The sequence below is a fragment of the Nansenia antarctica genome, assembly GCF_963989245.1.
Source record: "Nansenia antarctica genome assembly, chromosome: 19".
Lineage (NCBI taxonomy): Eukaryota > Metazoa > Chordata > Actinopteri > Argentiniformes > Microstomatidae > Nansenia > Nansenia antarctica.
This window is the reverse complement of record NC_137692.1, coordinates 18471019-18493714: the sequence shown is the minus strand read 5'-3', so window position 1 is coordinate 18493714 and position 22696 is coordinate 18471019. Positions and strand designations below refer to the sequence as shown.

The 22696-nt window shown below is 42.6% G+C and overlaps 1 protein-coding gene across 1 annotated transcript; it reads right to left on the bottom strand.

Annotated features, from left to right (window-relative positions):
• Positions 1–5786: 5786 nt before the first annotated feature.
• LOC308173962 (mu-type opioid receptor-like) lies at positions 5787–21686 on the bottom strand (the record flags this gene model as incomplete). Its single annotated transcript, XM_080549015.1, has 3 exons — positions 21589–21686; positions 6802–7160; positions 5787–6355 (listed from the first exon to the last, which is right to left on the bottom strand). The coding sequence occupies exons 1-3, from the start codon at positions 21603–21605 to the stop codon at positions 5787–5789; spliced, it is 945 nt and encodes a 314-aa protein (XP_080405141.1). The 5' UTR covers positions 21606–21686.
• Positions 21687–22696: the final 1010 nt, after the last annotated feature.

Below are 22696 nucleotides of genomic sequence, written 5' to 3'. Positions count from 1 at the left end.
CTCTCTCTCTCCCTCTCTCTCTCTCCCTCTCTCTCTCTCTCTCTCTCTCTCTCTCTCTCTCTCTCTCTCCCTCTCTCTCTCCTCAGACAGACTCATTCACCAGGCAGCCAGCTCGCCTCTGTCTCTGCCACAGCAGTGAAATGCAATGTTCCCTTCAATGACATTAGGAGCGCTGGCCATTTCTCATGGTGTGAAATTGGTTAGGGTCGCCGTCGCAGCTTGCTCATAAAAGGATGGAGATAGGAGGGAGAGTGATAGAGAGAAAGAAAGCAACAGAGAGAGAGAGAAAGAGAGAGAGAGAGAGTAAATAGCGACCAGAGGGTTTTTCATTTGAGGGAATTCGGAGAATGGTCAGACTCATAAGCGACTCCCTTCAACGCTTCTGGAGAATATACCTTTGTCAGGCAGGACAGTCAGCATTCAGATACAGGGAAAAAACACGACAATAACACAGTAATAATAAAGTAAAGCAAACAAGTAATCCCACAACGACACAAAGGAAATAAAGTGTCTTTCGCTAAAGTGGCAATTTCACAGTGGCCTCAATAGTGCAAATAATGCTGTGCAGAGTATGATGACACGAAAAGCAATACAACACAATACAGCATGGCAGTGAATCAGTCTAACAAGTCATCCAGTCGTGTGCAGCAGCCATACTACTGCAATATTCATTTCCGCAGTGTGCTTGGGGTTGGGGGGTGGCAGTCCCCACTTGCATCCCTTGTCCTTTGCACCCCTTGTCCAAGCACCAGCTCCATGGTCTTCTCAACGTTGAGAGCGAGGTTATTGACACACACGTTATAAACACTGACTTTTATCCAGATACTGGGTTTCTTTATAACCCAGTTTGTTCCTGTTTAGGGATGACTTGGTTTAAAGGTTTAATAAAGAACAAAACTATACCTGAATAGACCAAGTTGGGAGCCAACCCAGCCAGCACGCCCACGTGGGTCCCATATGGTTTCAAGGTGGGCTAACCCATATGGGCCTCATGTCGGCAATGTTAGCGGGATCCACTTGGGTCCCAACTGGGATGCCCATGTGGGCTTTAGGTGGGTTCTACCTGGGCCCTAGGTGGGCCCCAACTAGGCATGTCTATATGGGACCGAGGTGGGTCCTAACTGGGATGCCCATGTGGGCTTTAGGTGGGTTCTACCTGGGCCCTAGGTGGGCCCCAACTAGGCAAGTCTATATGGGACCGAGGTGGGTCCTAACTGGGATGCCCATGTGGGCTTTAGGTGGGTTTTACCTGGGCCCTAGGTGGGCCCCAACCAGGCACGTCTATATGGGACCGAGGTGGGTCCTAACTGGGATGCCCATGTGGGCTTTAGGTGGGTTCTACCTGGGCCCTAGGTGGGCCCCAACCAGGCATGTCTATATGGGACCGAGGTGGGTCCTAACTGGGTTTGGTTGTGCAATGGTTCCTTTGATTTCCAATGTGGGTCCTAATAAGATTTAAACATAAATAAAATAGATTAAGCAGTATTTGACATGAACCGTGTTAATTCTTGTAAACACACCTAAAATAAAAATTGGGTATAACATTTTACATGGCTTATGTTTTACCAGGATGAAAATAGACAATATATATTTTGACAAATTTATTAAAAACAATATTACAACAAGATAATAAAAGTTCAGTTCAGACACGTCCATACACTCAGTACACTCAGTGACTCAGTTAGGTTCAGTTCAGTTCAGTTCTGTTCAGTACAGTACAGTTGAGTTGCAGTTACAGTAGTGTTCCTGAAGTGTTCGTATGTTCAGGTCACGGCCGTTCACTCAGTGACTCAGTTCAGTTCGGTACAGTTCCAGTTCGGTGGGGGTGTGGCAGGGTAGGGGGGGGGGCGGAGGTGGGTGGTTGGTGGTGATGGTGGGGGTAGTGGTGGAGTCACCACCCGCCACCCTGCCCCAAGCCTGCAACCTGCTGCCCACCGAGCAGTTGTACAGTTTAATGGCTGATGGGACAAAGGAGTTATTGAACCGCTTCGTACCTGCTGGCAGTGCGATGAGCCACCAGCTGTGGCTGCTCTTCCGCCCCGCGAGGATGGGGTGGTGTGGTGTGTCCAAGCAGTGCAATAAAAAAAAAATCTTGGGCCCTCTGTGCGTGTCTCTTCAGCCTTTCGGTTTTAATCCCCAGTGACAGAACCAACCACAGGGCAGCATTGTAGAGAAAGAGAGACAGAGACTTTGCCTACTGGGTTGGTGCATCATCCAGTTGTAGAAGCTGTGTCTGAGGTCTAACTCGTTTTCCACCTCTATCGCAAGCTCCAGTGAACCACTTGGAGAGAGCCTTTTCTGCATCCTTGTGGTTGGTTTCTTGAGTGAGGGCATTTTTCTTTAGTCCCCCTAATAGAAATGACAAGAGGCCAACTGTTAGAAATTATAGCATTATGGAACTTTCTTGAGTGACATCAGTTTAAATGTTTTGAAGATTTGTTGTGCCCCGTTTCCATTGCTGTATATATACTGTCTTTGCTGTGGCATACCTTCTATTGGTACATCAAATCTCAGATGTTGACTTCCAGACTTCAGAACATCAAACTCAAAATACAAACTGCACCGGTTTTTTAACACATTCCCAGGAAGCAAAAACATTTCTTTTTTCTTTTTTAGGGCTTTTCTTTTTTTCTGTTTTAGGGGCTTGTTCAAAAGCAAGGACTGTGTGATCATCTAATTATTTGTAGTTACGTGTTTTTAGCCTGTTGATGTTCTCTCCGCATGTAGTAATGTGCTAAACATGCAGTTAGATGTTCATAGCGATGTTATTTCTTAGCTCAGACTACCTAGCTACCGAAGTGATGGTCGCAAACGCTTCGTCTGTACCCCACCCTAAACCCTCAACACTGTATGAGATCATGTCTACTAAATCTGACACGATCGAGCACGGCGTAAAATATTGAAAGGCCAAGCGTAACAACCTTCATTAATATTCAGCCCGACAAGGCAAATTAAACTGACAACCTCAATCTAGACACCTTGAAAAACCATTATATTTGAGAATGTTTTCAATTCAGTGTCATGGTGGTGGACTCTAGTAGTGGCTAGTAGTACTAGAAGGCACTTTCAATGGAGGAGAAAATGGTCTTTCGTCCAGGATTTACATTCATCTGCGTCTGGGAAATTGTTGAATACTGAAAAATGGTATGCAACAGGGAGATTAACTATAGAGGAACCCAGACTACTTGTTCAAGAAAGCCACATTAACACGCCATGGATTAATATGTGCAACAACAGTCATCAATTCTATGACACTGTAACACCAACAAACAGACCATGCCTGACTCCTATTTTATTTCCCTGAGGTAACACTGGGGCTGGAGAGAGGGACTGGGAACACACAGAGAAAGAGAAAGAGATAGAGAGAGAGGGAGAGAGAGGGAGAGTAAGGAACCATAAGGGTCTTAACACACACACACACACACACACACACACACACACACACACAGCCACGACATACTGTACAAGACCCATTTTTGTTTGATTTGAAAGTATTACAGCTTCAAATGATAGCCCCTCTGAGGTACCCTGTTGAGCTGCAAAGAGCCTGGCAATAACTACTACAGCTGCTCCAGGAGCTCGCTGTTAGTGTTAATACTGCTGCTGCTGAGGCTGCTGCTGGGTCTGCTAATACCACTACTGCTGCTAATGCTACTACTGTATTGCTATTATTACTAAATGGACTGCACTTATATAGCGCCTTATTCCGAAGCGCTTTTACAGTGACCTCTCATTCACCCATTCACACAACAATGGTCGGCAAGCTACCATGCAAGGAGCTGGAGCAATTTGGCGTTCAGTGTCTTGTCCAAGGACACCTCAACACGTGGACACGTGGATCAAACCACCGACCTCGCGAATACCTCCTGAGCCACAGCCGCCCAGTATTACTACTACTGCTCTCTATTAGCTAATATTAGAATATCTGGAAAATGCTTCGTGACAGCAATAACGCTATCATTTTGATCTCATGGATGGTCAGTCCTTGTTATTGTTGTAGTTTTAATTACAGATTGCACCTTTAATGAATGATTATAATAGTAAGATAGAATACTACTGTAGTGTTTGAAAGATAATGGTTTATTTAGATACATTCAAAGCACATCCAAATTCAGAATTTGAGTATATACTGTGTGTATATCCTTTAAAAAAACACATGATACAACCAGAGATGGTATATGAAAGAGCAAGGTTTAGATATGGAAATGCATCATTGAGTACCATGCATATCGGCTGTACAAATAGTATATAGCCTATATAGCCTATATACTGCAGAAAATGCAGAGCCTTCAGCCAAAAACATCAAAATACATAGGTTTGTGATAATATAATCAGTTTCAGATTTACAACAATATTTTGGAGAGCACACTCACCACACAACACGTATTACCATGGAAACATAAAAAAAACATCCATCATTTTAAGACGTTTAGGTATATTGTCAAAGGCATTTCTGATGACAGATGTTTTATACACCAAAAAAACCTCACTGTACAATACAAAGTTAGATTTTAGCTCAACAATGGTAGCCTACTATATCGTTGTGTCCCGGAAGAGAGACACAGGCATCATCACATTAGCATACCGGTAATCTAAAACCAACAAAGACAGATAGCCATAGCTATCTAATACATCCGTTCAATAAAACAATTTAAATGATTGACTTAGCAAAAGGATTTGCAGTAAAGATATCGTCCTATAAATCAAGCAGGTCCAAGTAGTTTTCACATTAATGGTAACTCATGGTAACGCCAATGGTGATGGCTGTCTGTGGTTACTTAGATCAAAATGTCTCTTGACCCTGACATTGATAAAGCAGCATTTACATGTTAATGGCACATTGTGAACACGGGCAGGGAGGTGCAGCACAGGCAACATTCACCAATGACAACAACAATAACAACAACAATACACAGTACTGAGTACAATATAAACAAAATATTTACAGTATGAGAATCGTTTCATCATCATAAGTCTCTTTTCAAATAAAAAAGTTATATATATATGATATAGTATAGTCTATAGTTGAATGCTACAATAAAGGCAACTTGCAAATACAAAATACAATACAGTATCGCACAGTAAAGCACAGAGAATACTATAATAGCAAAATATTAAAACTCGAATAACATTCTTTCCCATTCTTCACTTGTATCAAGTGCTTTCAAACATAGAGAGCTAGTCGTGTGAGGCTATAGTACATGACTTAAGTCTTTCCAGAGAACATCATCCTACTATGTTGTATAGTAGGTCTATAGCAGTCTGCTATGGTACTGTGAATAGGGTACTTCATAGAATAATTGATGAGGCTTCATGCTGGGGTTTTTTTTGCCCGAAAGTTCAACATTTGAATCTAATGCGATCTGACAGAAGGGCCCGTTGAACCAGATACCAGCACCTCTCTACATTCAGATGCTGTCCAGGACAGCTTCACTAGGTCACACTATCAGCGTCCACGGAGGAAGGACGCACATACAAGGTGTGTCCAGTCTCAAAAGAGGAGGTGACAGTCCATTACCAACTTGACCAGATCAAGGTGACTTCATAACCAGCCTAACTAGGGTTGAAAGGACCACATAGTCTCCAAGTCCATACTTCTGCAACCTGGCAACATGAGGCTATTAGCAGCTTTAACCATGCATGACTTAGACTTGCATGTTATGCGTGACTTAGACTTAGGTGGGGGGTGGGGGGTGTCAGAGCCCTGTTGTAACCTGGGTAATTTCCGAGTTCATGTCGTCGTTGGCTTGGCAACGCGAGTCCAGCGACGACATCTCCATGGCTAGTCATACCTGCTGATTGGACCGTTCCACCGTGTTCCCGCTGGAGTCCCGCAGCTGGCGCTGGGGAACCCCCCTGGCCCCGCACCCGTTGCGGCCGCCGCCGCCGCCACGGGACGAGTTGTGCAGCTCCAGAACCGACGGAGACGGGACACAGAACTCCCGGAAGCAGCGCTTGAAGTTCTCGTCCAGGAAGGCGTAGAGGACGGGGTTGAGGCTGCTGTTGGTGTAACCCAGGGCGATGCAGAAGTGCCATGTCACGGCCTGCAGCAGCGAGTTGGGGATCTTGACCAGCGCCTGGATGATGACGAACATGTGGATGGGCGTCCAGCAGACGATGAAGACCGCCACCACCACCAGGACCATGCGGGTGATGCGACGGAGGTTGCGGTCCTTCTCCTTAGAACCGGAAAGCATGCGGACGCTCTTCAGCCGCAGGATCATGAGGCCGTAGCAGACGGTGATGATGAGGACGGGCATGATGAAGGCGAAGATGAAGACGCAGATCTTCAGAAGGTTTTCCCAGTACCAGGCGGGAGGGGGGAAGATCAGGGTGCAGTCGACGATATCCGATGCTGTGGACAAAAGGAAACACGAGCATGGAGAAAATCAATAGCTTCTAACATTCTTGTCCTTTATCCAGGCTGAGAACATCACCATGTTTCTTTTTAACAGCCACTTTGGAAACTGAACTCAGAAAACACTACTTTAGCTGTCCACATTTCCCTCCACTATTACTGCAATGTTACGTACGGTATCAGCTGCTAGACAACTCTAGACACTACTAAACAAATTGCTGACCTCTAGAGCAGGTGAGGCTGGTAGAGGTAGATATCGGAACAATCTAAATCATCTTCGTTATCTCACTATTTTCCTCTTACTGCATATTTGGATACACTAATAGTCTATGAAACACTTATTCGAGTTGCATTGTATGTACGAAAGGTGATGTAGCCTATAAACAGCTAAAGTATTATCGTTATTAACAATCACCAATCAGAAGGCAGGGGTGTGTACGTACAGCTGTATTTGCCAGGGAAGGTTGACGCCATGAACATCACAGGAATGCCGATGGTGGAAGACAGGATCCAATTACACACGTTGACGATCTTAGCGTTCCGCGGCGTGCGAAAGTCAAGGGCCTTGATGGGGTGGCAGACGGCGATGTAGCGGTCGATACTCATGGTGGTCAGGGTGAAGATGCTGGTGAACATGTTGTAGTAGTCGATGGACAGGACGATCTTACACAGCACGTCCCCGAACGGCCAGGTACCCATCAGGTAGTTGACGCTCTGGAACGGTAGCGTACTGGTGGCTAACGCGTCCGCCAGGGCCAGGTTGAAGATGTAGATGTTGGTGGCCGTCTTCATCTTGGTGTATCTGGATGGAGACACCACACACACACACACACACACACACACACACACACACACACACACACACGTTTGGGTTAAAAGTCAGTAATGTTTGTACTGAGGATCTGACGGTGTCGGTGTTACTTACTTACTTACTTACTTACACACGGACACACACACACACACACACACACACACACACACACACACACACACACACACACACAAAAGAAGCCATCATGTGGAGAGTGAGTTTATACTATTGCATTATATTTCCCAAATATTTCACCGATAATAGGAATTTACAGAGGAGGGAAACAGATGAATAATAAAGGCATAGAGCTCCTTCTGCATACAGTATGGCGCAAAATCTCTAACACTAAGTAACTGTTAAACACAGGCTGTCATTTTAACACCAATGTAATATAGTGTTCTGTTTGTTTAGCGACTCAGAGCCTTCTTCAACAAGCCTCAAATCCTCTTTTGACAAGAACAAGCTGTAGCTAATTAATGCGTATTAGTTCCAACAGACAACTATGACAGTACAACCATGAATATCACTGTCACACAGTATAAGACATTATGACAATATTTGTGCTATCACAGTACCCATTATCCTTGTGAGGCTATGTCAGACCTTGGGCAGAAGAGATATCGTGTCATTGTCCGCTGTACTTCATCAAACTACTATGACAATTTAACTGCGTTTCACCCCTATCAGTTCTGTTATTGTCCCCAATGTTATTTTTAATAATGAGTTTGATGAAGTTTCACAACACAAGGATATGGCTGGATGAAATGAGATTGTTTCTGTAACACTTTCTATGAAGCACACACATATAATGTATTATTATAACTAGGTATAGGCATATATGATGCCATATAATACAGTATATGATCATATGTTTATCTATAATAGCTTTTTTTCCAAGTGACTGACTGAAATGGTTGACCTTTATGAGAGGATAAGAGACATTATAATGCAGTCATACATGCTTATAACACGTCTTTGAATGCGCTATGAACACAGTACAACTGTATGCTCTAGGTAATGTGTTACAGAAGGTTGTCGTGGTCTGTGTCTTTATTGGTTTGTTTCTTGGACCTAGATTATCCCTCATCTAAGATTAAAAAGCATATTTAACGGAGAGACGCCAGACTATACTTAATCTGGGTTCAAGAAAACGGTATCAAGGTTGAATGTGGAATGGTATCAAGTCTCTTGTCAGGCGTTCACCATAGCAATAAACATGTGATGGTTATTCTGGGTTTCCTGTGCTTCTCAACACAAGGACACAACTGATGTACCTGTACAGTACATGTTGTTGTTGTCGCAATAAAAGACTAAACGTAGATGTTGTTTCTCTGTTCGATGTATATATCTACTTATAAATCACTTTAGATTTGAGTAACCTTCATACAAAGCTCGGTTTAAAAGCCTTCGCTGTATTGGACCAGGTAGATTTGATCTCAACAACACTATCCTGAAAAACATAAAAGTGAAATATCATTAGAGTTTTAACCAAAACAAGCAGACGAGCTCATATAACTCCTATTTTAGAAACTCTACACTGGCTTCCTGTTAAGTTCAGAATAGATTTCAAGATCCTGGTGAAGATTTGCTGAGGCTGCATTCTCATTTTATGCACCCAAATTGTGGAATGCACTGCCAGTTTACATTAGGGATGCAAACTCAGCAAATATGTTCAAGTCAAGACTAAAAACCCATCTTTTTAATATTGCCTTTAAATGACTAAATAATTAAAGATTGTATAATGATTAAAGCACTTTGAGCTGCAACGTTTGCAGGAAAAGCGCTATACAAATAAAGTTATTATTATTATTATTATTATTATTAAGAAATGTACAGAAATCGAGCTACAAATAAACCCTTTAAATGTCCTCTCTGTTGTCACTGTCTGTCTGCCCTCACAAGCAGCAGTGGGAGCAGTAGCAGCTCCACAGTCAGCCAACACCTGGTAAATAAAAGCTCAATTGCAGCTGGACCTCATTCCTATGCTAATTCCCCCCCAAAATAAAGAGTGGCATATCCACCTATAGAGAGGATTCTGTAATTGGCCATTTAAACAGAAACTTAATTCCAAGTAGTACTTTGGTCTCTGTGATATTTCAGAATAGCAAAAGTAGCATTTCATAACTCACATCCACATCCACATCAGGATTGTCGTTCTCAGAGATAATGTAGAATTAATTCCCAGTCATTAGCACATTAAGTCATCAACTGGGATTTGAAAATGGCTTTGTTTTTTTTTCATTTAAAAAAAAAGTCTTCATTCTCCCATAATGGGAATTATGTCAGATTATATAACAGAAATGATATGGTTCAGTTGTCAGAGTCATTTGAAACATTATGAAACAGTTATTAGTATATCACCTCTTCTGAGGCTCTTAAGAGGAAAATAGTATGATAATATGGGTGTTATGGAACACACATTATTATCTACTCTATTATTCATGTATTATTGACTTGTTGATGAATAGCTGAAAAAAATAAGTAATAACTATCCTACTCTCCATCATACTGTTCAGTGCATTGCTTTTCATGAATGTACGAAATGTGCTATCGTTACTCATTGAGCGACTATATTCTAGGCATTTTCAGGCAATCCTGTGAGGGAATACCAAGGTCGAAGGGTTGATTCAAACCTTTTCCTCTCGACAGATACAGATATATTGGCGATGGTTCAGTCGCTCAATGAGTCAAAAACTTCAAATTCCGTACATATACAGTACCAGTCAAAAGTTTGGACACACCTTCTCATTCAATGGTTTTCTTTATTTGTATTATTTTCTACATTGTATATTAATACTGAAGACATAAACACTATGAAAGAAAAACATATGGAATTATGTAGTAAACAAGTGTTAAACAAACCAGGAAATGTTTTATATTTTAGATTCTTCAAAGTAGCCACCTATAGCTTTGATGACAGCTTTGCACACTCTTGGCATTCTCTCAATCAGCTTGGTGTGTGTGTGTGTGTGTGTGTGTGTGTGTGTGTGTGTGTGTGTGTGTGTGTGTGTGTGTGTGTGTGTGTGTGTGTGTGTCAATGGAAAAGGAAACTGTCAACACTGCCCTGCATTCTCTTCTCTAGAATACATGGGAGAAAACCACCCAAAAAAGCAAAAGGTTTTAGAATCGAAAACATATTCTGGTTTGTTTAACACTTTTTGGTTTACTACATAATTCCATATGTGTTCTTTCATAGTTTTGATGTCTTCTAATCTCCAATGTAGAAAATGATATATAAATAAAGAAAAACCATTGAATGAGAAGGTGTGTCCAAACCTTTGTCTGGTACTGTATGTATCAAACCGTGTGTGGAATATTGAATCCAATTTTGTAGGAGGCCATTTAAAAAAAAAAATCAAGACCCTGTTTCTCTATGGCAACAGGGCCAATGCCAAGACCTGCTGTGTAGTAATCCCAAAGCCACCACGTCCCTATAACCCAGACCATGAGGCACTGAATCATCTTTAATACATGCTAAATATGATATATTATATGAATATTGAACAGGGATAGACTCAGTCATAACATTGACACATTTAGTGATCCATGCATAGCACCAGCTAGAAGAGATTACTCTGACTCATGATTATTTAGATATATTTTCCCCTGTAATTGAATCAGTCCCTACCTAAATAGATGACCCAATAAATACACAAGTAGCTTCCCAAGCGAACATCGCAGTAACGGAGTTAACTACAAACAGCACAGACGACAAAACAAAATGTGAGGCAATACATTCAACTCCATATTTCTCTTGAGGAATGAGAAGCCATGTTTTAACCATCCAGTTCCAAGTCCTAGGCTTGATAGATCGGTACATTAGTAGCATACTGTGTTAGCAGAGATAGAGCATGGAGTCTGTATTATAAAAACATAGCACGGTGGATGTACACAAAAATCTGTCTCTGGTCTCAGGGTTTAAGAAGAAGATATGTGTAGCTGTTCTGGTAGTGTATGATGAATGTGTGTTAGGTGTTTAGATCAGCTGACAAAGAGACAAAGAGCAGCTGTGAGTATGGCTCGAACCTATGATCCAGAGCTGGGAGGCAGGCGAGTGCTCCATTACACTGAGGCTGTTTGAGGCCAATTCATAATTACGTCATCCGTGTTTTCATGTCTGTGCAGATGAAGGATAAGAAACCTGTTTGGGATTATTGTGATGCACCCCCCTAGAGCCTGGAACACGTGTGCGCAGGCACGCACACACACACACACACATACACGGACACACACTCACGCAGACACACACACACACACACACACACACACACACACACACACACGGACACGGACACACACTCACACAAACACGGACACACAGACACGGACACATGGGGACACACACACACGACACGACACACAGCTTCCATTCCATCTGTTTCCTGTCTGGCTAAATAGTTTACCAGTCTTACAGAGACACTGAAGAGATGGAGAGGATATACTGATGTCTTTGCTAGGGAAAATAATACAGCAAATCTGCAGATCTGCCAGAGTTTACAACAAGCATTCCAACACGCTTGCTAGCCACTACATTTTCCATCACTTCCATATTTGACAGTGGATTAAAAATGGGCAGAAATGGGGTAGACCTATCTGAGACATGTAATCTCAAGTGTTGTTCATTCATAGCCCTTGACAATATTCTCTTGGCCTAATGGTAGATAACTGAGTCTACAGTCCAAGATTATTCCTCTGGTTTGTGAGCCAGTTTTAAGGCAAGCAGAATGTTTTTTTTCATCAAAAGCCTCTCTTCAAGTTGGATGACTTTCCTTCCTTTCACCTTTCTTGCTAATTAAGGATATCATTGTCTCCACAATCATGCAACATGTAGGAAGAATCATATTCTGGAATTCCTTAGTTGAGGTGGAGAGCGTCGTTCTGACTTCTGTGATGAAAGCGATGACAGAGCCTCTAACACATCAGAGAGAGAGAGAGAGAGAGAGAGAGAGAGAGAGAGAGAGAGAGAGAGAGAGAGAGAGAGAGAGAAACACGACAGTGACCCTTATAAAACTCAACGACCATCAAACCCGCCGGAGGCCGACCGCCTAATGAGAGCTTCTAAACACCACTGTCACTGTCTGTCTAATGAATAAAAAAACACATCAGTCCCGACTCCCCGCAATCACTTCTACGCCTACACCTGCTCCACCTGGATGCTGACCTTGTGGTCCCCTGGAGATGTGGCTGGCTCATATGACCGGCGCTAGCCTGGGGATGGAGAGAGAAGACTGCTGCCACCCAAGGTCTTTGATTAGCGTGATCGTGGGAGGTGTGCAAGGGAGACCTTGGGAGGGCTTACCGGTACTTGTGCAGGGAGACCAGAGGGGGAAGATTCAGTACAAGGTAGCAACACTGTTTTCTCTTGTATGTTTGATTTCACCTGAGTTCACCTGTACATAATGAATAAAAGGATACGTAAAGGAGAGCTGCTTGGAGACATAGATGGGGGGATGGCTAGGAGATCTGCTTGGAGAGAGAGATGGAGGGATGACTAGGAGATCTGCTTGAAGATGTGAGGGAGCAGGCAGAGGACGGTGTTTCTCTCACTCTCTCTCTTGTAAATGAGATTTTACACATTAGTGTGATCTACCTATATGACTAAAGCGTAAGTGAAGAGTTGTCTGTAGCCCAGTGAAGACCAGTCCTTTATGGAGGAGAGCACAGCTCCATGGCCGTCACCCTCACCACATTCACCACACAGCCCCATCACATCCCTGCTGATGAAGACAGACAGACAGCACCTTTGTCACAGCAACACTTTGGGCTGCCTCACTGCACTGCTGCTGAGTGTGATGGTCTAACTACAGCTCCAGCTGCTGTATGGTCTACATGCCACGCTCCACTGGCAGACAGCAGGCATCAGACAGCAGACAGACAGCAGCATCGGAGCGGTAACCATTACCTTCTATCTGATAGAGAGGAGAGAGCATCCCCCTTCTCCAGTCAGCCTTTAGAAAAAACCCAGCCTTTTAGTAATGACAACACTTGCCTTCCCATTGTAACAGTGTTCATTGTGACTAAATATATGCGAGACGACAATAGATCTCTGAAAATAAAAACTGGGACTACATATATTTTCGGTTCGAAGGGTAACATAGTCACCTCCCTCAAATCGAGGGCCTCAATATAACAAAACATGTTTAGGATCACTAAATACTTAGCTTGTTTTCGGTTTCACTGTATCGTCTCCCGTATTGAGTATTGGTCTCTTGTGAACAAAGTTACGGTTTTAGGACTGTTCAAAAGCAAGGACTGTGTGATTCTCTAGTTATGTGTGGTTAGCGGTTTTTAGCATTTTCATGTTCTATCAGCTGGTTATGATGTGCTAAACATGCAGCGGTTAGATGTTACATAAGGCCAATGCACACGGCCCCGATTTTGTCACACCGCCGAATTCGATTCCATTGTTTTGAACGAGACAATGCACACGGCGTGCGATGCGATTTTGTCGCACGACAACATTCGATTCTCCATTCACACCCACTCACTTCGGTGGTGTGAATTGAGAATCGAATGTTGTCGTGCGACAAAATCGCACGCCGTGTGCATTGGGCTATAGTGATGTACTTTGTTGTTAGCTGCTAGCTAGCTAGTTAGCCAGCGCCATGGGGCAGCCTGTTTTGATGTAGAGTTTTAAGTGTACCAACATTCAAATAACCATATCTTCTTCAACTATTTTCATATTTCAATGTATGACACAGCATTTGAAACATCGTAATATGTAAACTGAAATGACCTTGCCGACCTGGGGAACAAAACACCAGCTCCTGTCACATATATTGCCACACTTTACTTTCAATTCAGCAGAATTTTTTGTTTCTTCACTTTGAGTAGCGTTAATAGTAGCAAGGACAACACAGCAGTATCATATCGATGGGAGAGAGAGGCTAGGGTACGGCTAAGGTAAGGTTATTATACAAATAAAAGTGTTAACAGAGTGAATAGCCTGCCAAAATGAACACTGCATTTTAAAACTAAATCGTTTTTCAAAAAAGCTTTTGTGAGGACAAAACTGTGTTATTTAGTTGAAAATGTCAAACTGTCAAAAGATGAGAATAACAAGCTTTTGTTAACATATTGTTCAGAAAGGGGCCAAGGATGTGACTCATAATGAGAAAGATAATGGACTTGATTGAATAAGCCTACTTGTCAAATGCCTTTTCTATTGAGTTCTATAGAGTTCTGCTAGACTTACAGTATGTCTCCAACACTGGGCTGTATGCATTTGAAAGAGAGAAGAAAGAGCGAGAGCGTGTGAGAGAGGGAGGGACAGAAAGGGGGAGATTGGAGAGGGGAGAGATCGGGATAATATTAACTGTAATGGTTTTTGAGTGGTAAAATGAATCTACAATAAATTAGTCACATATTAACTTACAATAGAAGATAGAGTGCCAATCTTTTTCATGAACAATATCAGACAGAACGCTGTGCTCCATCCCCCCCCTCATTCTCCCTCTCTCCTCTCATCTTCACCCTCATTCCCAATCTCTCTTCTCATTCTCCATCTCAGTGGTGGTACAGTGTTGTGGCAGTCATTTCCTTAGTTTTGCTCTTTTCTTTTTGAAAGACACTGGTATGGTGGTGGAGATAATGAATATGATGAATATGATGAAATGAAAAAAAAGTTAATTAATGAATACAAATTAAAGTGCCTAAGCATTAGCTCAGGAGCTACAGTACACAAGACTTCCAAGAGTCAAAGGCGAGGTTACTCAATTTCTACCTCCAACAGCAGTGGCGGACTCAGGCTGTTTGAAGGGCAGGGGCGAAAAGAAAGAAAAGGGCATCTACTGCACAACATGGGACCCCATCAGTGCACATGGTCAAGTTTAGACCATTGGAAGGGCAGCCAATAGGGCACATCCTCTAATTTTGCCACTCAAAAGGGCACTTTAGTGCGACGTTTTTTAACTGTGGGGGCACATGGTCAAGTTTAAACCATTGGAGGGGCATCAATAGGGCACGTCCTCTCATTTTCTCCACTTAAAAGGGCATTTTTGCCACTCAAAAGGGCACTTGAGAGATATTTTTCAACCGTGGGGCACCAGGAGGGGCGGTCGCCCCCCCCTGCCCCCCCTGAGTCCGCCAGTGTCCAACAGCTTCCCCAGCAGAAGATAAAGAGGAGGGCATAATATAGTACCTACCTACTGATACATTTTTTCTGCCAAGTGAGCTGATACAGTTTATATACTGTGCATACTCTAGGTGACTGTGTTAGCCAACTGAGCTAAAGCCTAGATTAATTCGGGGGGATTCAGTAGCATTATACGGTAGCTATTGATCCATCTTTTCTGCCCAGTGAATTGACACAGCTTGACTGTGGCAAGTAATTTCCATTATACTTATATATATTTTTAGATATAACACTATTTACTCAAAGAAAGGACCTGTGTTCTGCAAAATAGGTCATCTGAAATATATTGTTGAATATACAAACTGTGTTTTACAGAGGGTTGTTGAGAGAGGATGTTGTTCCGCATACGATAATACAAACAAAGTACAAGTAGCCTATGTTTTTGTAACCCTTGGTATAGAAAATTGTCTATCCATAATTATGATTATTATAATAATTACCATAATGGCAGATAGAATGAGGTGGCATGGGGTGATGAAAGGACACGTGTCCCATGATGCCTCACAATACAGGCAATCAACCAGATGGAAAAAGGAAGCGAGTCTTTTTTTTCCAATAGCCACGTGCAAACATCAATGATGATCACTGATGGTACGCCCACCCACATAAACACAAACACACAGACACACACACACACACCCCTTCCCCCCCCCCGCAATATTGACTAACTACAGCACTTTATATTTATGATAGATGTTAGTATATTTAGTAGTATATTAATAGTATATTATATATATTTATAAAACTGTACATATTGATTTGTAAATTGACCTGTACACACTGCTGCATCTCCATATAGTCCAACCTAATAGTATAGTTTTTACCCAACCTGCAAATGTCATCTGTGCATATCCACCCCCCCCCCCTCCAATCTACTGTACATATCCTTTGTTTTTCTGTGTGTTTTGAGTGTGATTTTGTGTGATTTTAAACCTGCTTGTGTAATTTGTAAATTCTTGTAGCACTTCTTAGGAGCCGGCAGTAACATTTCACTGTACATTGTACCTGTACGATATGCATGTGACAAATAAAATTAACTAACTTGAACTTGAACACCCACCCACACACACACCATGCCACATATGATTAAGGTAGTATGAATTGACCATGCCTCTACAGTCCCTGTTGCGGGGGAGTTGTATCAGCAGTATCGAAGGGACAGGGGAACATTGTATGATTATTACAATAATCACCATAATGGCACATAGAACGAGGGAGTGCACAGAGGGGGCAGATGAGTGGGACACACATGTGGGCAGACGAAAGAACATACAGTACGTATTGTATATACAGTCCCATGATGCCTCACAATACAGGTAATCAACCAGATGCACCTACGCATGCATCACACACACACCCACACACACACACACACACACACACACACACACACACACACACACACACACACAACACACACACACACACACACACACACACACACACACACACACAATGATGGTATATTTTACAGTATGCCAGTGTGGATAATGAAACGCAGCCACTGTCTCTACTTCTCCCTTGAGGGGGAGTTGCATCAGCAGAGTCAGCTGCTTTGCATTCAACGTCTGGAAACACAGAGACCTGATACGAGGCTGTAAAACACCAATTACAGGACTGCGGATATTAGCAAACACTAAAGGATGCAGATCTGATGTGGCTTATTGCACCACGTTGATAAGGTGCCCATTTAAAACATTAATCGTCGCTAATGTTGTTTGTGGATGGAAGGTGAATGATGGACTTGAATCGATTGTCCTGGTCTCATTTGTACTTTGCACTTTACACACTTTTGCACAAGTAAAGCTGATAAATGAACAGAAAATAGAAAATAAACAAAACATCTCGGTCGAATAATCAATCTTCTTTGTGAGCAGGAACGTCGTTGGGGTACAGAAGGATCATTTCAAATCCACAGTCACTCCATAGTTGAAGTGTATGTTTACCACATTCCTGAGAATTCAGATTTATTGTATTCTAGGGAACACACTTTGCGGTTACAGGTGTGTGTGCTGCGCTGGCTGGGGGGAGGGGGAGTAGAGGGGAGAGGGGTTAGAGAGAGAACGAGCGGCTAGAGAGAGAACGCCTCCATGTCTCCATGACAACAGAAAGCACTCTGTTTGCCACTATTTGAATTCCCAGTGGTTTCCCAATTCTGCTCTGCAAACTAGAATTGATTTTTCCACTTGCTTCGATGTGCAGACATCATTCTGTGGGCGACACTGTTGTGCGTTTGTTTGCGCTGTTTGAGTTACTGGACATCAGCGTCGTGCCCAGCCCAGCTGTTACCGAGAGGCAGTGTGGCGTGGTTTATAGCCTGAACATTAACATTGGCTGGATGTACAGTAACAGACAGACAGATGGGCAGAGAGGCAGACAGTCAGGCAGGCAGGCAGGCAGGCAGGCAGACAGACAGACAGACAACCAGACAGACAGACAGGCAGACAGGGAGGCAGGCAGGCAGACAGGCAGGCAGGCAGGCAGGCAGGCAGTCAGACAGACAGGCAGGCAGGCAGACAGGCTGGCAGTCAGACAGACAGACAGACAGACAGGCAGACAGGCTGGCAGTCAGACAGACAGACAGACAAGCAGGCAGACAGACAGGCAGGCAGGCAGGCAGGCAGGCAGGCAAGCAGACAGACAGACAGACAGACAGACAGACATTTAACTTAAGTCAATCCAGGAAGTGATTTGAATTAACAACTTAAAATCAAATGAAAAAACTATTGATGTTAGCTTCTCATCTCAATTTTCAAGATTTGTTTGCAATCATTGAATTGATTTCCTTCCTGTATTGACTGAATTGAAATTCAGCTGACCCCAACCCTGATGTCAACCTCATTTGTTTGTCGTTGTGATGGATATGTGACATTGATGGTTTATTCTAAGAAGTCTTACCGAAGAGAAGACAAGTCATTCTCTAGTACTCCAATACTTCAGAATCCCATGAAATCTAATTAGTCTAGTCTAGTGGCTCCTAAAACCTTTCTTGGTCTCATTGGGCCTTGGAGGACCTGTCCTAGCAGCTCCCTGTGTGACTTCTGACCAACATGTCTGATTGCTGTGGACCACATGAAGGATGTTCATCGCTCATTGAGGATTTTACTCAAATGACAGCAAAGGCACCGTCCTATACGGCCATGCTGCAAAGTGAAAAATGAGCTTGTCAAAATTGATGTAAATTCTGCTGTTTTCGTCTTAATTTAGGGTTATGGTGCAGCAATAAAGTTAGGAGTGATGTTAGGAGAGAAAGAGTTCTACTTCCTGTTTAGCAACATGAGCAGCAAGACAGACCTTTCATACAGAGCATCAACACTGAGGAAAATAGCTTCAATACATAATGATAAAAAGGTATACAAATCCCCTGGAAATGGTTTCTGACCCTGAAAAGCATCCCCTTATAATTAAAATTATAAGGTTCTCTCTCCATTTTCGTCAAAATTGAGTTTTTTACATAATCTGATCCATTAGGTGTTTATTAATGCCTGTGTGGTGTTATTTTTTAAATGTTTACATTTTTGAGTTAGTAATTCATAAAATACAAAGGTTCCATCTCACAAAACATAATGGAATGTAAAAGCTTTGATGCTCAATATCTCTGAACTGCCCTAAACGGAGATAGAACCTTATAATTCTAAGCATCCCCATTGGTTGACAAGTGTAATGGAGGCCGTCTGGAACCACACTTGCATCTGCCTTCGCTTCAGCTCAGTCTTGTGGGGCCCAGGAGACGAGAATTTGAAACCCAGTTGGTCACACAACAGTAATCAGGAAGTCTTACAGAACTACTGCTTCTCAACAGTAATCAGTGGTCTATATCGATCCACAAAAGACTAATCTCCAGGTCTTAATGTACCTCGCCCGTGGACCTGGGTCGGTCTAAATAATATTGGTCACTTGCAGTGCACTTTATTTAGCTTGATTGGCATCATGACAAGTTGGCAGAGTTTAAACATGTTCCAATGATCTAGACAAGACATCTCCTTAATCAAGCAGACTTAATCTTTAAGTACTTCTAATGGTAAATGGACTCCACTTATATCAGATCATTGGACACATCCTGTGATTGTGATTGTGGTACGACAGCTATCTGGCACTTGACTGTTGTAGTGGAGGTGATTTGGAATCCCCCTCTCATGATTAGGTAGACCCTGGCTGAGACATCAGACAACTCAAGAGTCTCCTGGCAGGCCTTGATGATGTCCTCTTGGCCTAATGGTAGATACTTAGGCTTAATACATTGAGACCCAGGTTCAAACCCCACCCGTCACACTGTTCCATTCTCTCCAGAGTCTCTATGAGGTCCAGACTATCCCAGGTAATCATTTAGATGTACTCAGTCTCAGTCTCTGCATACGGTTGCCACCTATAATGAACCATTGCATCCTAGTGAATGATTCTCTCTCTCTAGAAGTCCCTCTTGATGGTCAAACACACGTTGGGAATATCAACTTGTGGGGGAGAAACAACACTTTTAGAATAAAAGGTTCCAAAAAGAGACCTTCGGCTCTCCTTTTGGAGCACTTTTGGGGCTTCATGTCTGGCTCGTATAACAAGAAAGTGTTGTAATGTAAACCCAAGTACATATCCTTTCACTCTCATTGATAATAGCCTAAAACACAATGGAAGTGGAATAGCCCACTGGCCACAACCCCAGTGGTAGCACTAGCAGAGGAAGACATAACAGCATTATGGTGAATTAACATTGCGGTGGCATAATGACATAAGCCTAGATAATTGAAATGCCTTGAAGGCATAATGCTTTCAAGGGCATCTCAATTATGACACCATTCTCAAAATCAATAACTTTGCTTTCAACATGTTGCAGAATAACTGGCCCAATCATCTCTCTGTCCAAACGCCCTCTTCCTAAGGGCTACAAAGCTCCTGTACAGAACTTTCTGTGAAGTGTTATCTGAGCCCCTCTGCATTCGACTTATCGTGAGCTTAGAATTATAAGGTTCTATCTCCATTTTTGTCAAAATTGAGTTTTTTTACATAATCTGATCCATTAGGTGTTTATTAATGCCTGTGGTGTTATTTTAAAAATGTTGACATTTTTGAGTTAGTAATTCATAAAATACAAAGGTTCCATCTCACAAAACATAATGGAATGTAAAAACTTTGACGCTCAATATCTCTGAACTGCCCTAAACGGAGATAGAACCTTATCATTCTAAACGGAGATAGAACCTTATCATTCTAAACGGAGATAGAACCTTATCATTCTAAGCTCACGTTATGATAACACCCTATGGGTTACGTCGAACCCGTTTAGGCGATTGTTTTGCAATGCCGTCTCTCCTACAATAACTGTTTATTCCCATGCAGCAATCTAAACGCCTTCATCTCTTATCACCCGTCAAGTTTACCCCGTGGCCACTTATTTACGCACGACTTAAAGATAATTGCCTGCTTAGTAGAGACATACGACGCGGATGCGATGATGCGCAGTGTTTGGACACAGCTGGTGCAGCCCTGGCCCCTGATAATAAAGAAATTGCAATATTCTCTGGTTGTGGTTGTCTAAGAAGTGAATGTGCCGTTCGCACTGACAGGGTCTTAATCAACAGTGTTGTGGAGTGTTCAGTCACTTTAATATTTAATTACTGCAGGCTTTAATAATGTATTCACTGGTCAATACTGTGATTTACCGTAGTACGCGCCTCGGTCCAGTGCCATTCCATCACATGCTCTGTTAGAAACAGCTAGGGGGAGACGAAGGGGGAGACAGATGTTGTCATTTTACGCACGGTGCCATCTGTCGCTTGTCGCCTCTTTCAGCGATAGTCACTGTTCTCACATCCATTTAATTACCAACCATGTATTATCTTGCAACAGGTTACTCATCTCGCACTGTAAGCCTGGCTGGTAATGTTAACTGATTTTCTTAAACATAGAAGAATCTCTTCAGCAACTCGTGAGCTTAGAATGATAAGGTTCTATCTCCCTTTAGAATGATAAGGTTCTATCTCCGTTTAGAATGATAAGGTTCTATCTCCGTTTAGGGCAGTTCAGAGATATTGAGCGTCAAAGTTTTTACATTCCATTATGTTCTGTGAGATGGAACCGTTGTCTTTTATTAACTACTAACTCAAAAATGTCAGCATTTTAAAAAATAACACCACACAGGCATTAATAAACACCTAATGGATCAGATTATGGAAAAAACTCAATTTTGACAAAAATGGAGATCCTAGAACCTTATAATTCACGAACTGTCACGAACTGTCGCAGGGCGCTATAGGGGTAACAGACGATTAGTTTGGGGGGGTCTCATCTTACCTTATAATAACATACATCACCAGCACGTTGCCCACCAGACCGACCACACACACGATGGAGTACAGAGCCGTGATCACGATCGCTATGATCACCGGGGTGGTGTCTGTGCTCGGACTGTCCGTTCGGTGGTCACATCTGGGGTCCGTCAAACTCATGTTGTGGTCGCTGGAGGAGTTCCCGCAGTAAATACTGTTGTTGTTGTTGTTGAGCATGGCTAAATTAGTAAATTGGTTTACAGAATATCCAGAATATAACAGAATATCCGACGCGTTATTGCCACTATCGCTCTCCATTGTCCCGATGAAGGATACGTCGATTTGGAACGTATCACTGCGCTTATAATTAGTTTTCTTGCGGGTCCGTTTTGGTGCTGTCCGGTCTCCGGTGCTGAACTGAGGAGCGCTCCTGTCCTGATCTCACCGTTATAATGGGAGCGAGCGACACCTCACAATTCACCGGTCTGAATTTGGAAGGGTTGTCCAACACCGACGACGCTTTTACGCATGGCACGACGTGACGTTAGAATTATAAGGTTCTATCTCCATTTTTGTCAAAATTATTAATGCCTGACTGTGTGGTGTTATTTTTAAAATGTTGACATTTTTGAGTTAGTAATTCATAAAATACAAAGGTTCCATCTCACTAAACATAATGGAATGTAAAAACTTTGACGCTCGATATCTCGGAGCGGAGATAGAACCTTATCATTCTAAACGGAGATAGAACCTTATCATTCTAAACGGAGATAGAACCTTATCATTCTAAACGGAGATAGAACCTTATCATTCTAAACTCACGACGAGCCACGAGACGAGGAACGGAACATGAAACTAAATCGGTTCCCTCCTCATAGCGCATTTTCTCCGTTTATCAACCCAAATGACGTCACTCTGTCTCTGAACCACATGACCGCGACTACAGGCGCTTGATTGCGGTGAATGACCAAGAAGATAATAAACATGTTTTAATTGCATGCACACCTATAGTCCTAAATTAGGCTAATGATATTGCAGGTGTCCTACACACTCCTTACTTTGTCATCACTTTATTTCAGTTCAGTCTGCAGCAAGCAAAGGCGAAGGGGAACACTGGTGAGACTGAAAGTGTA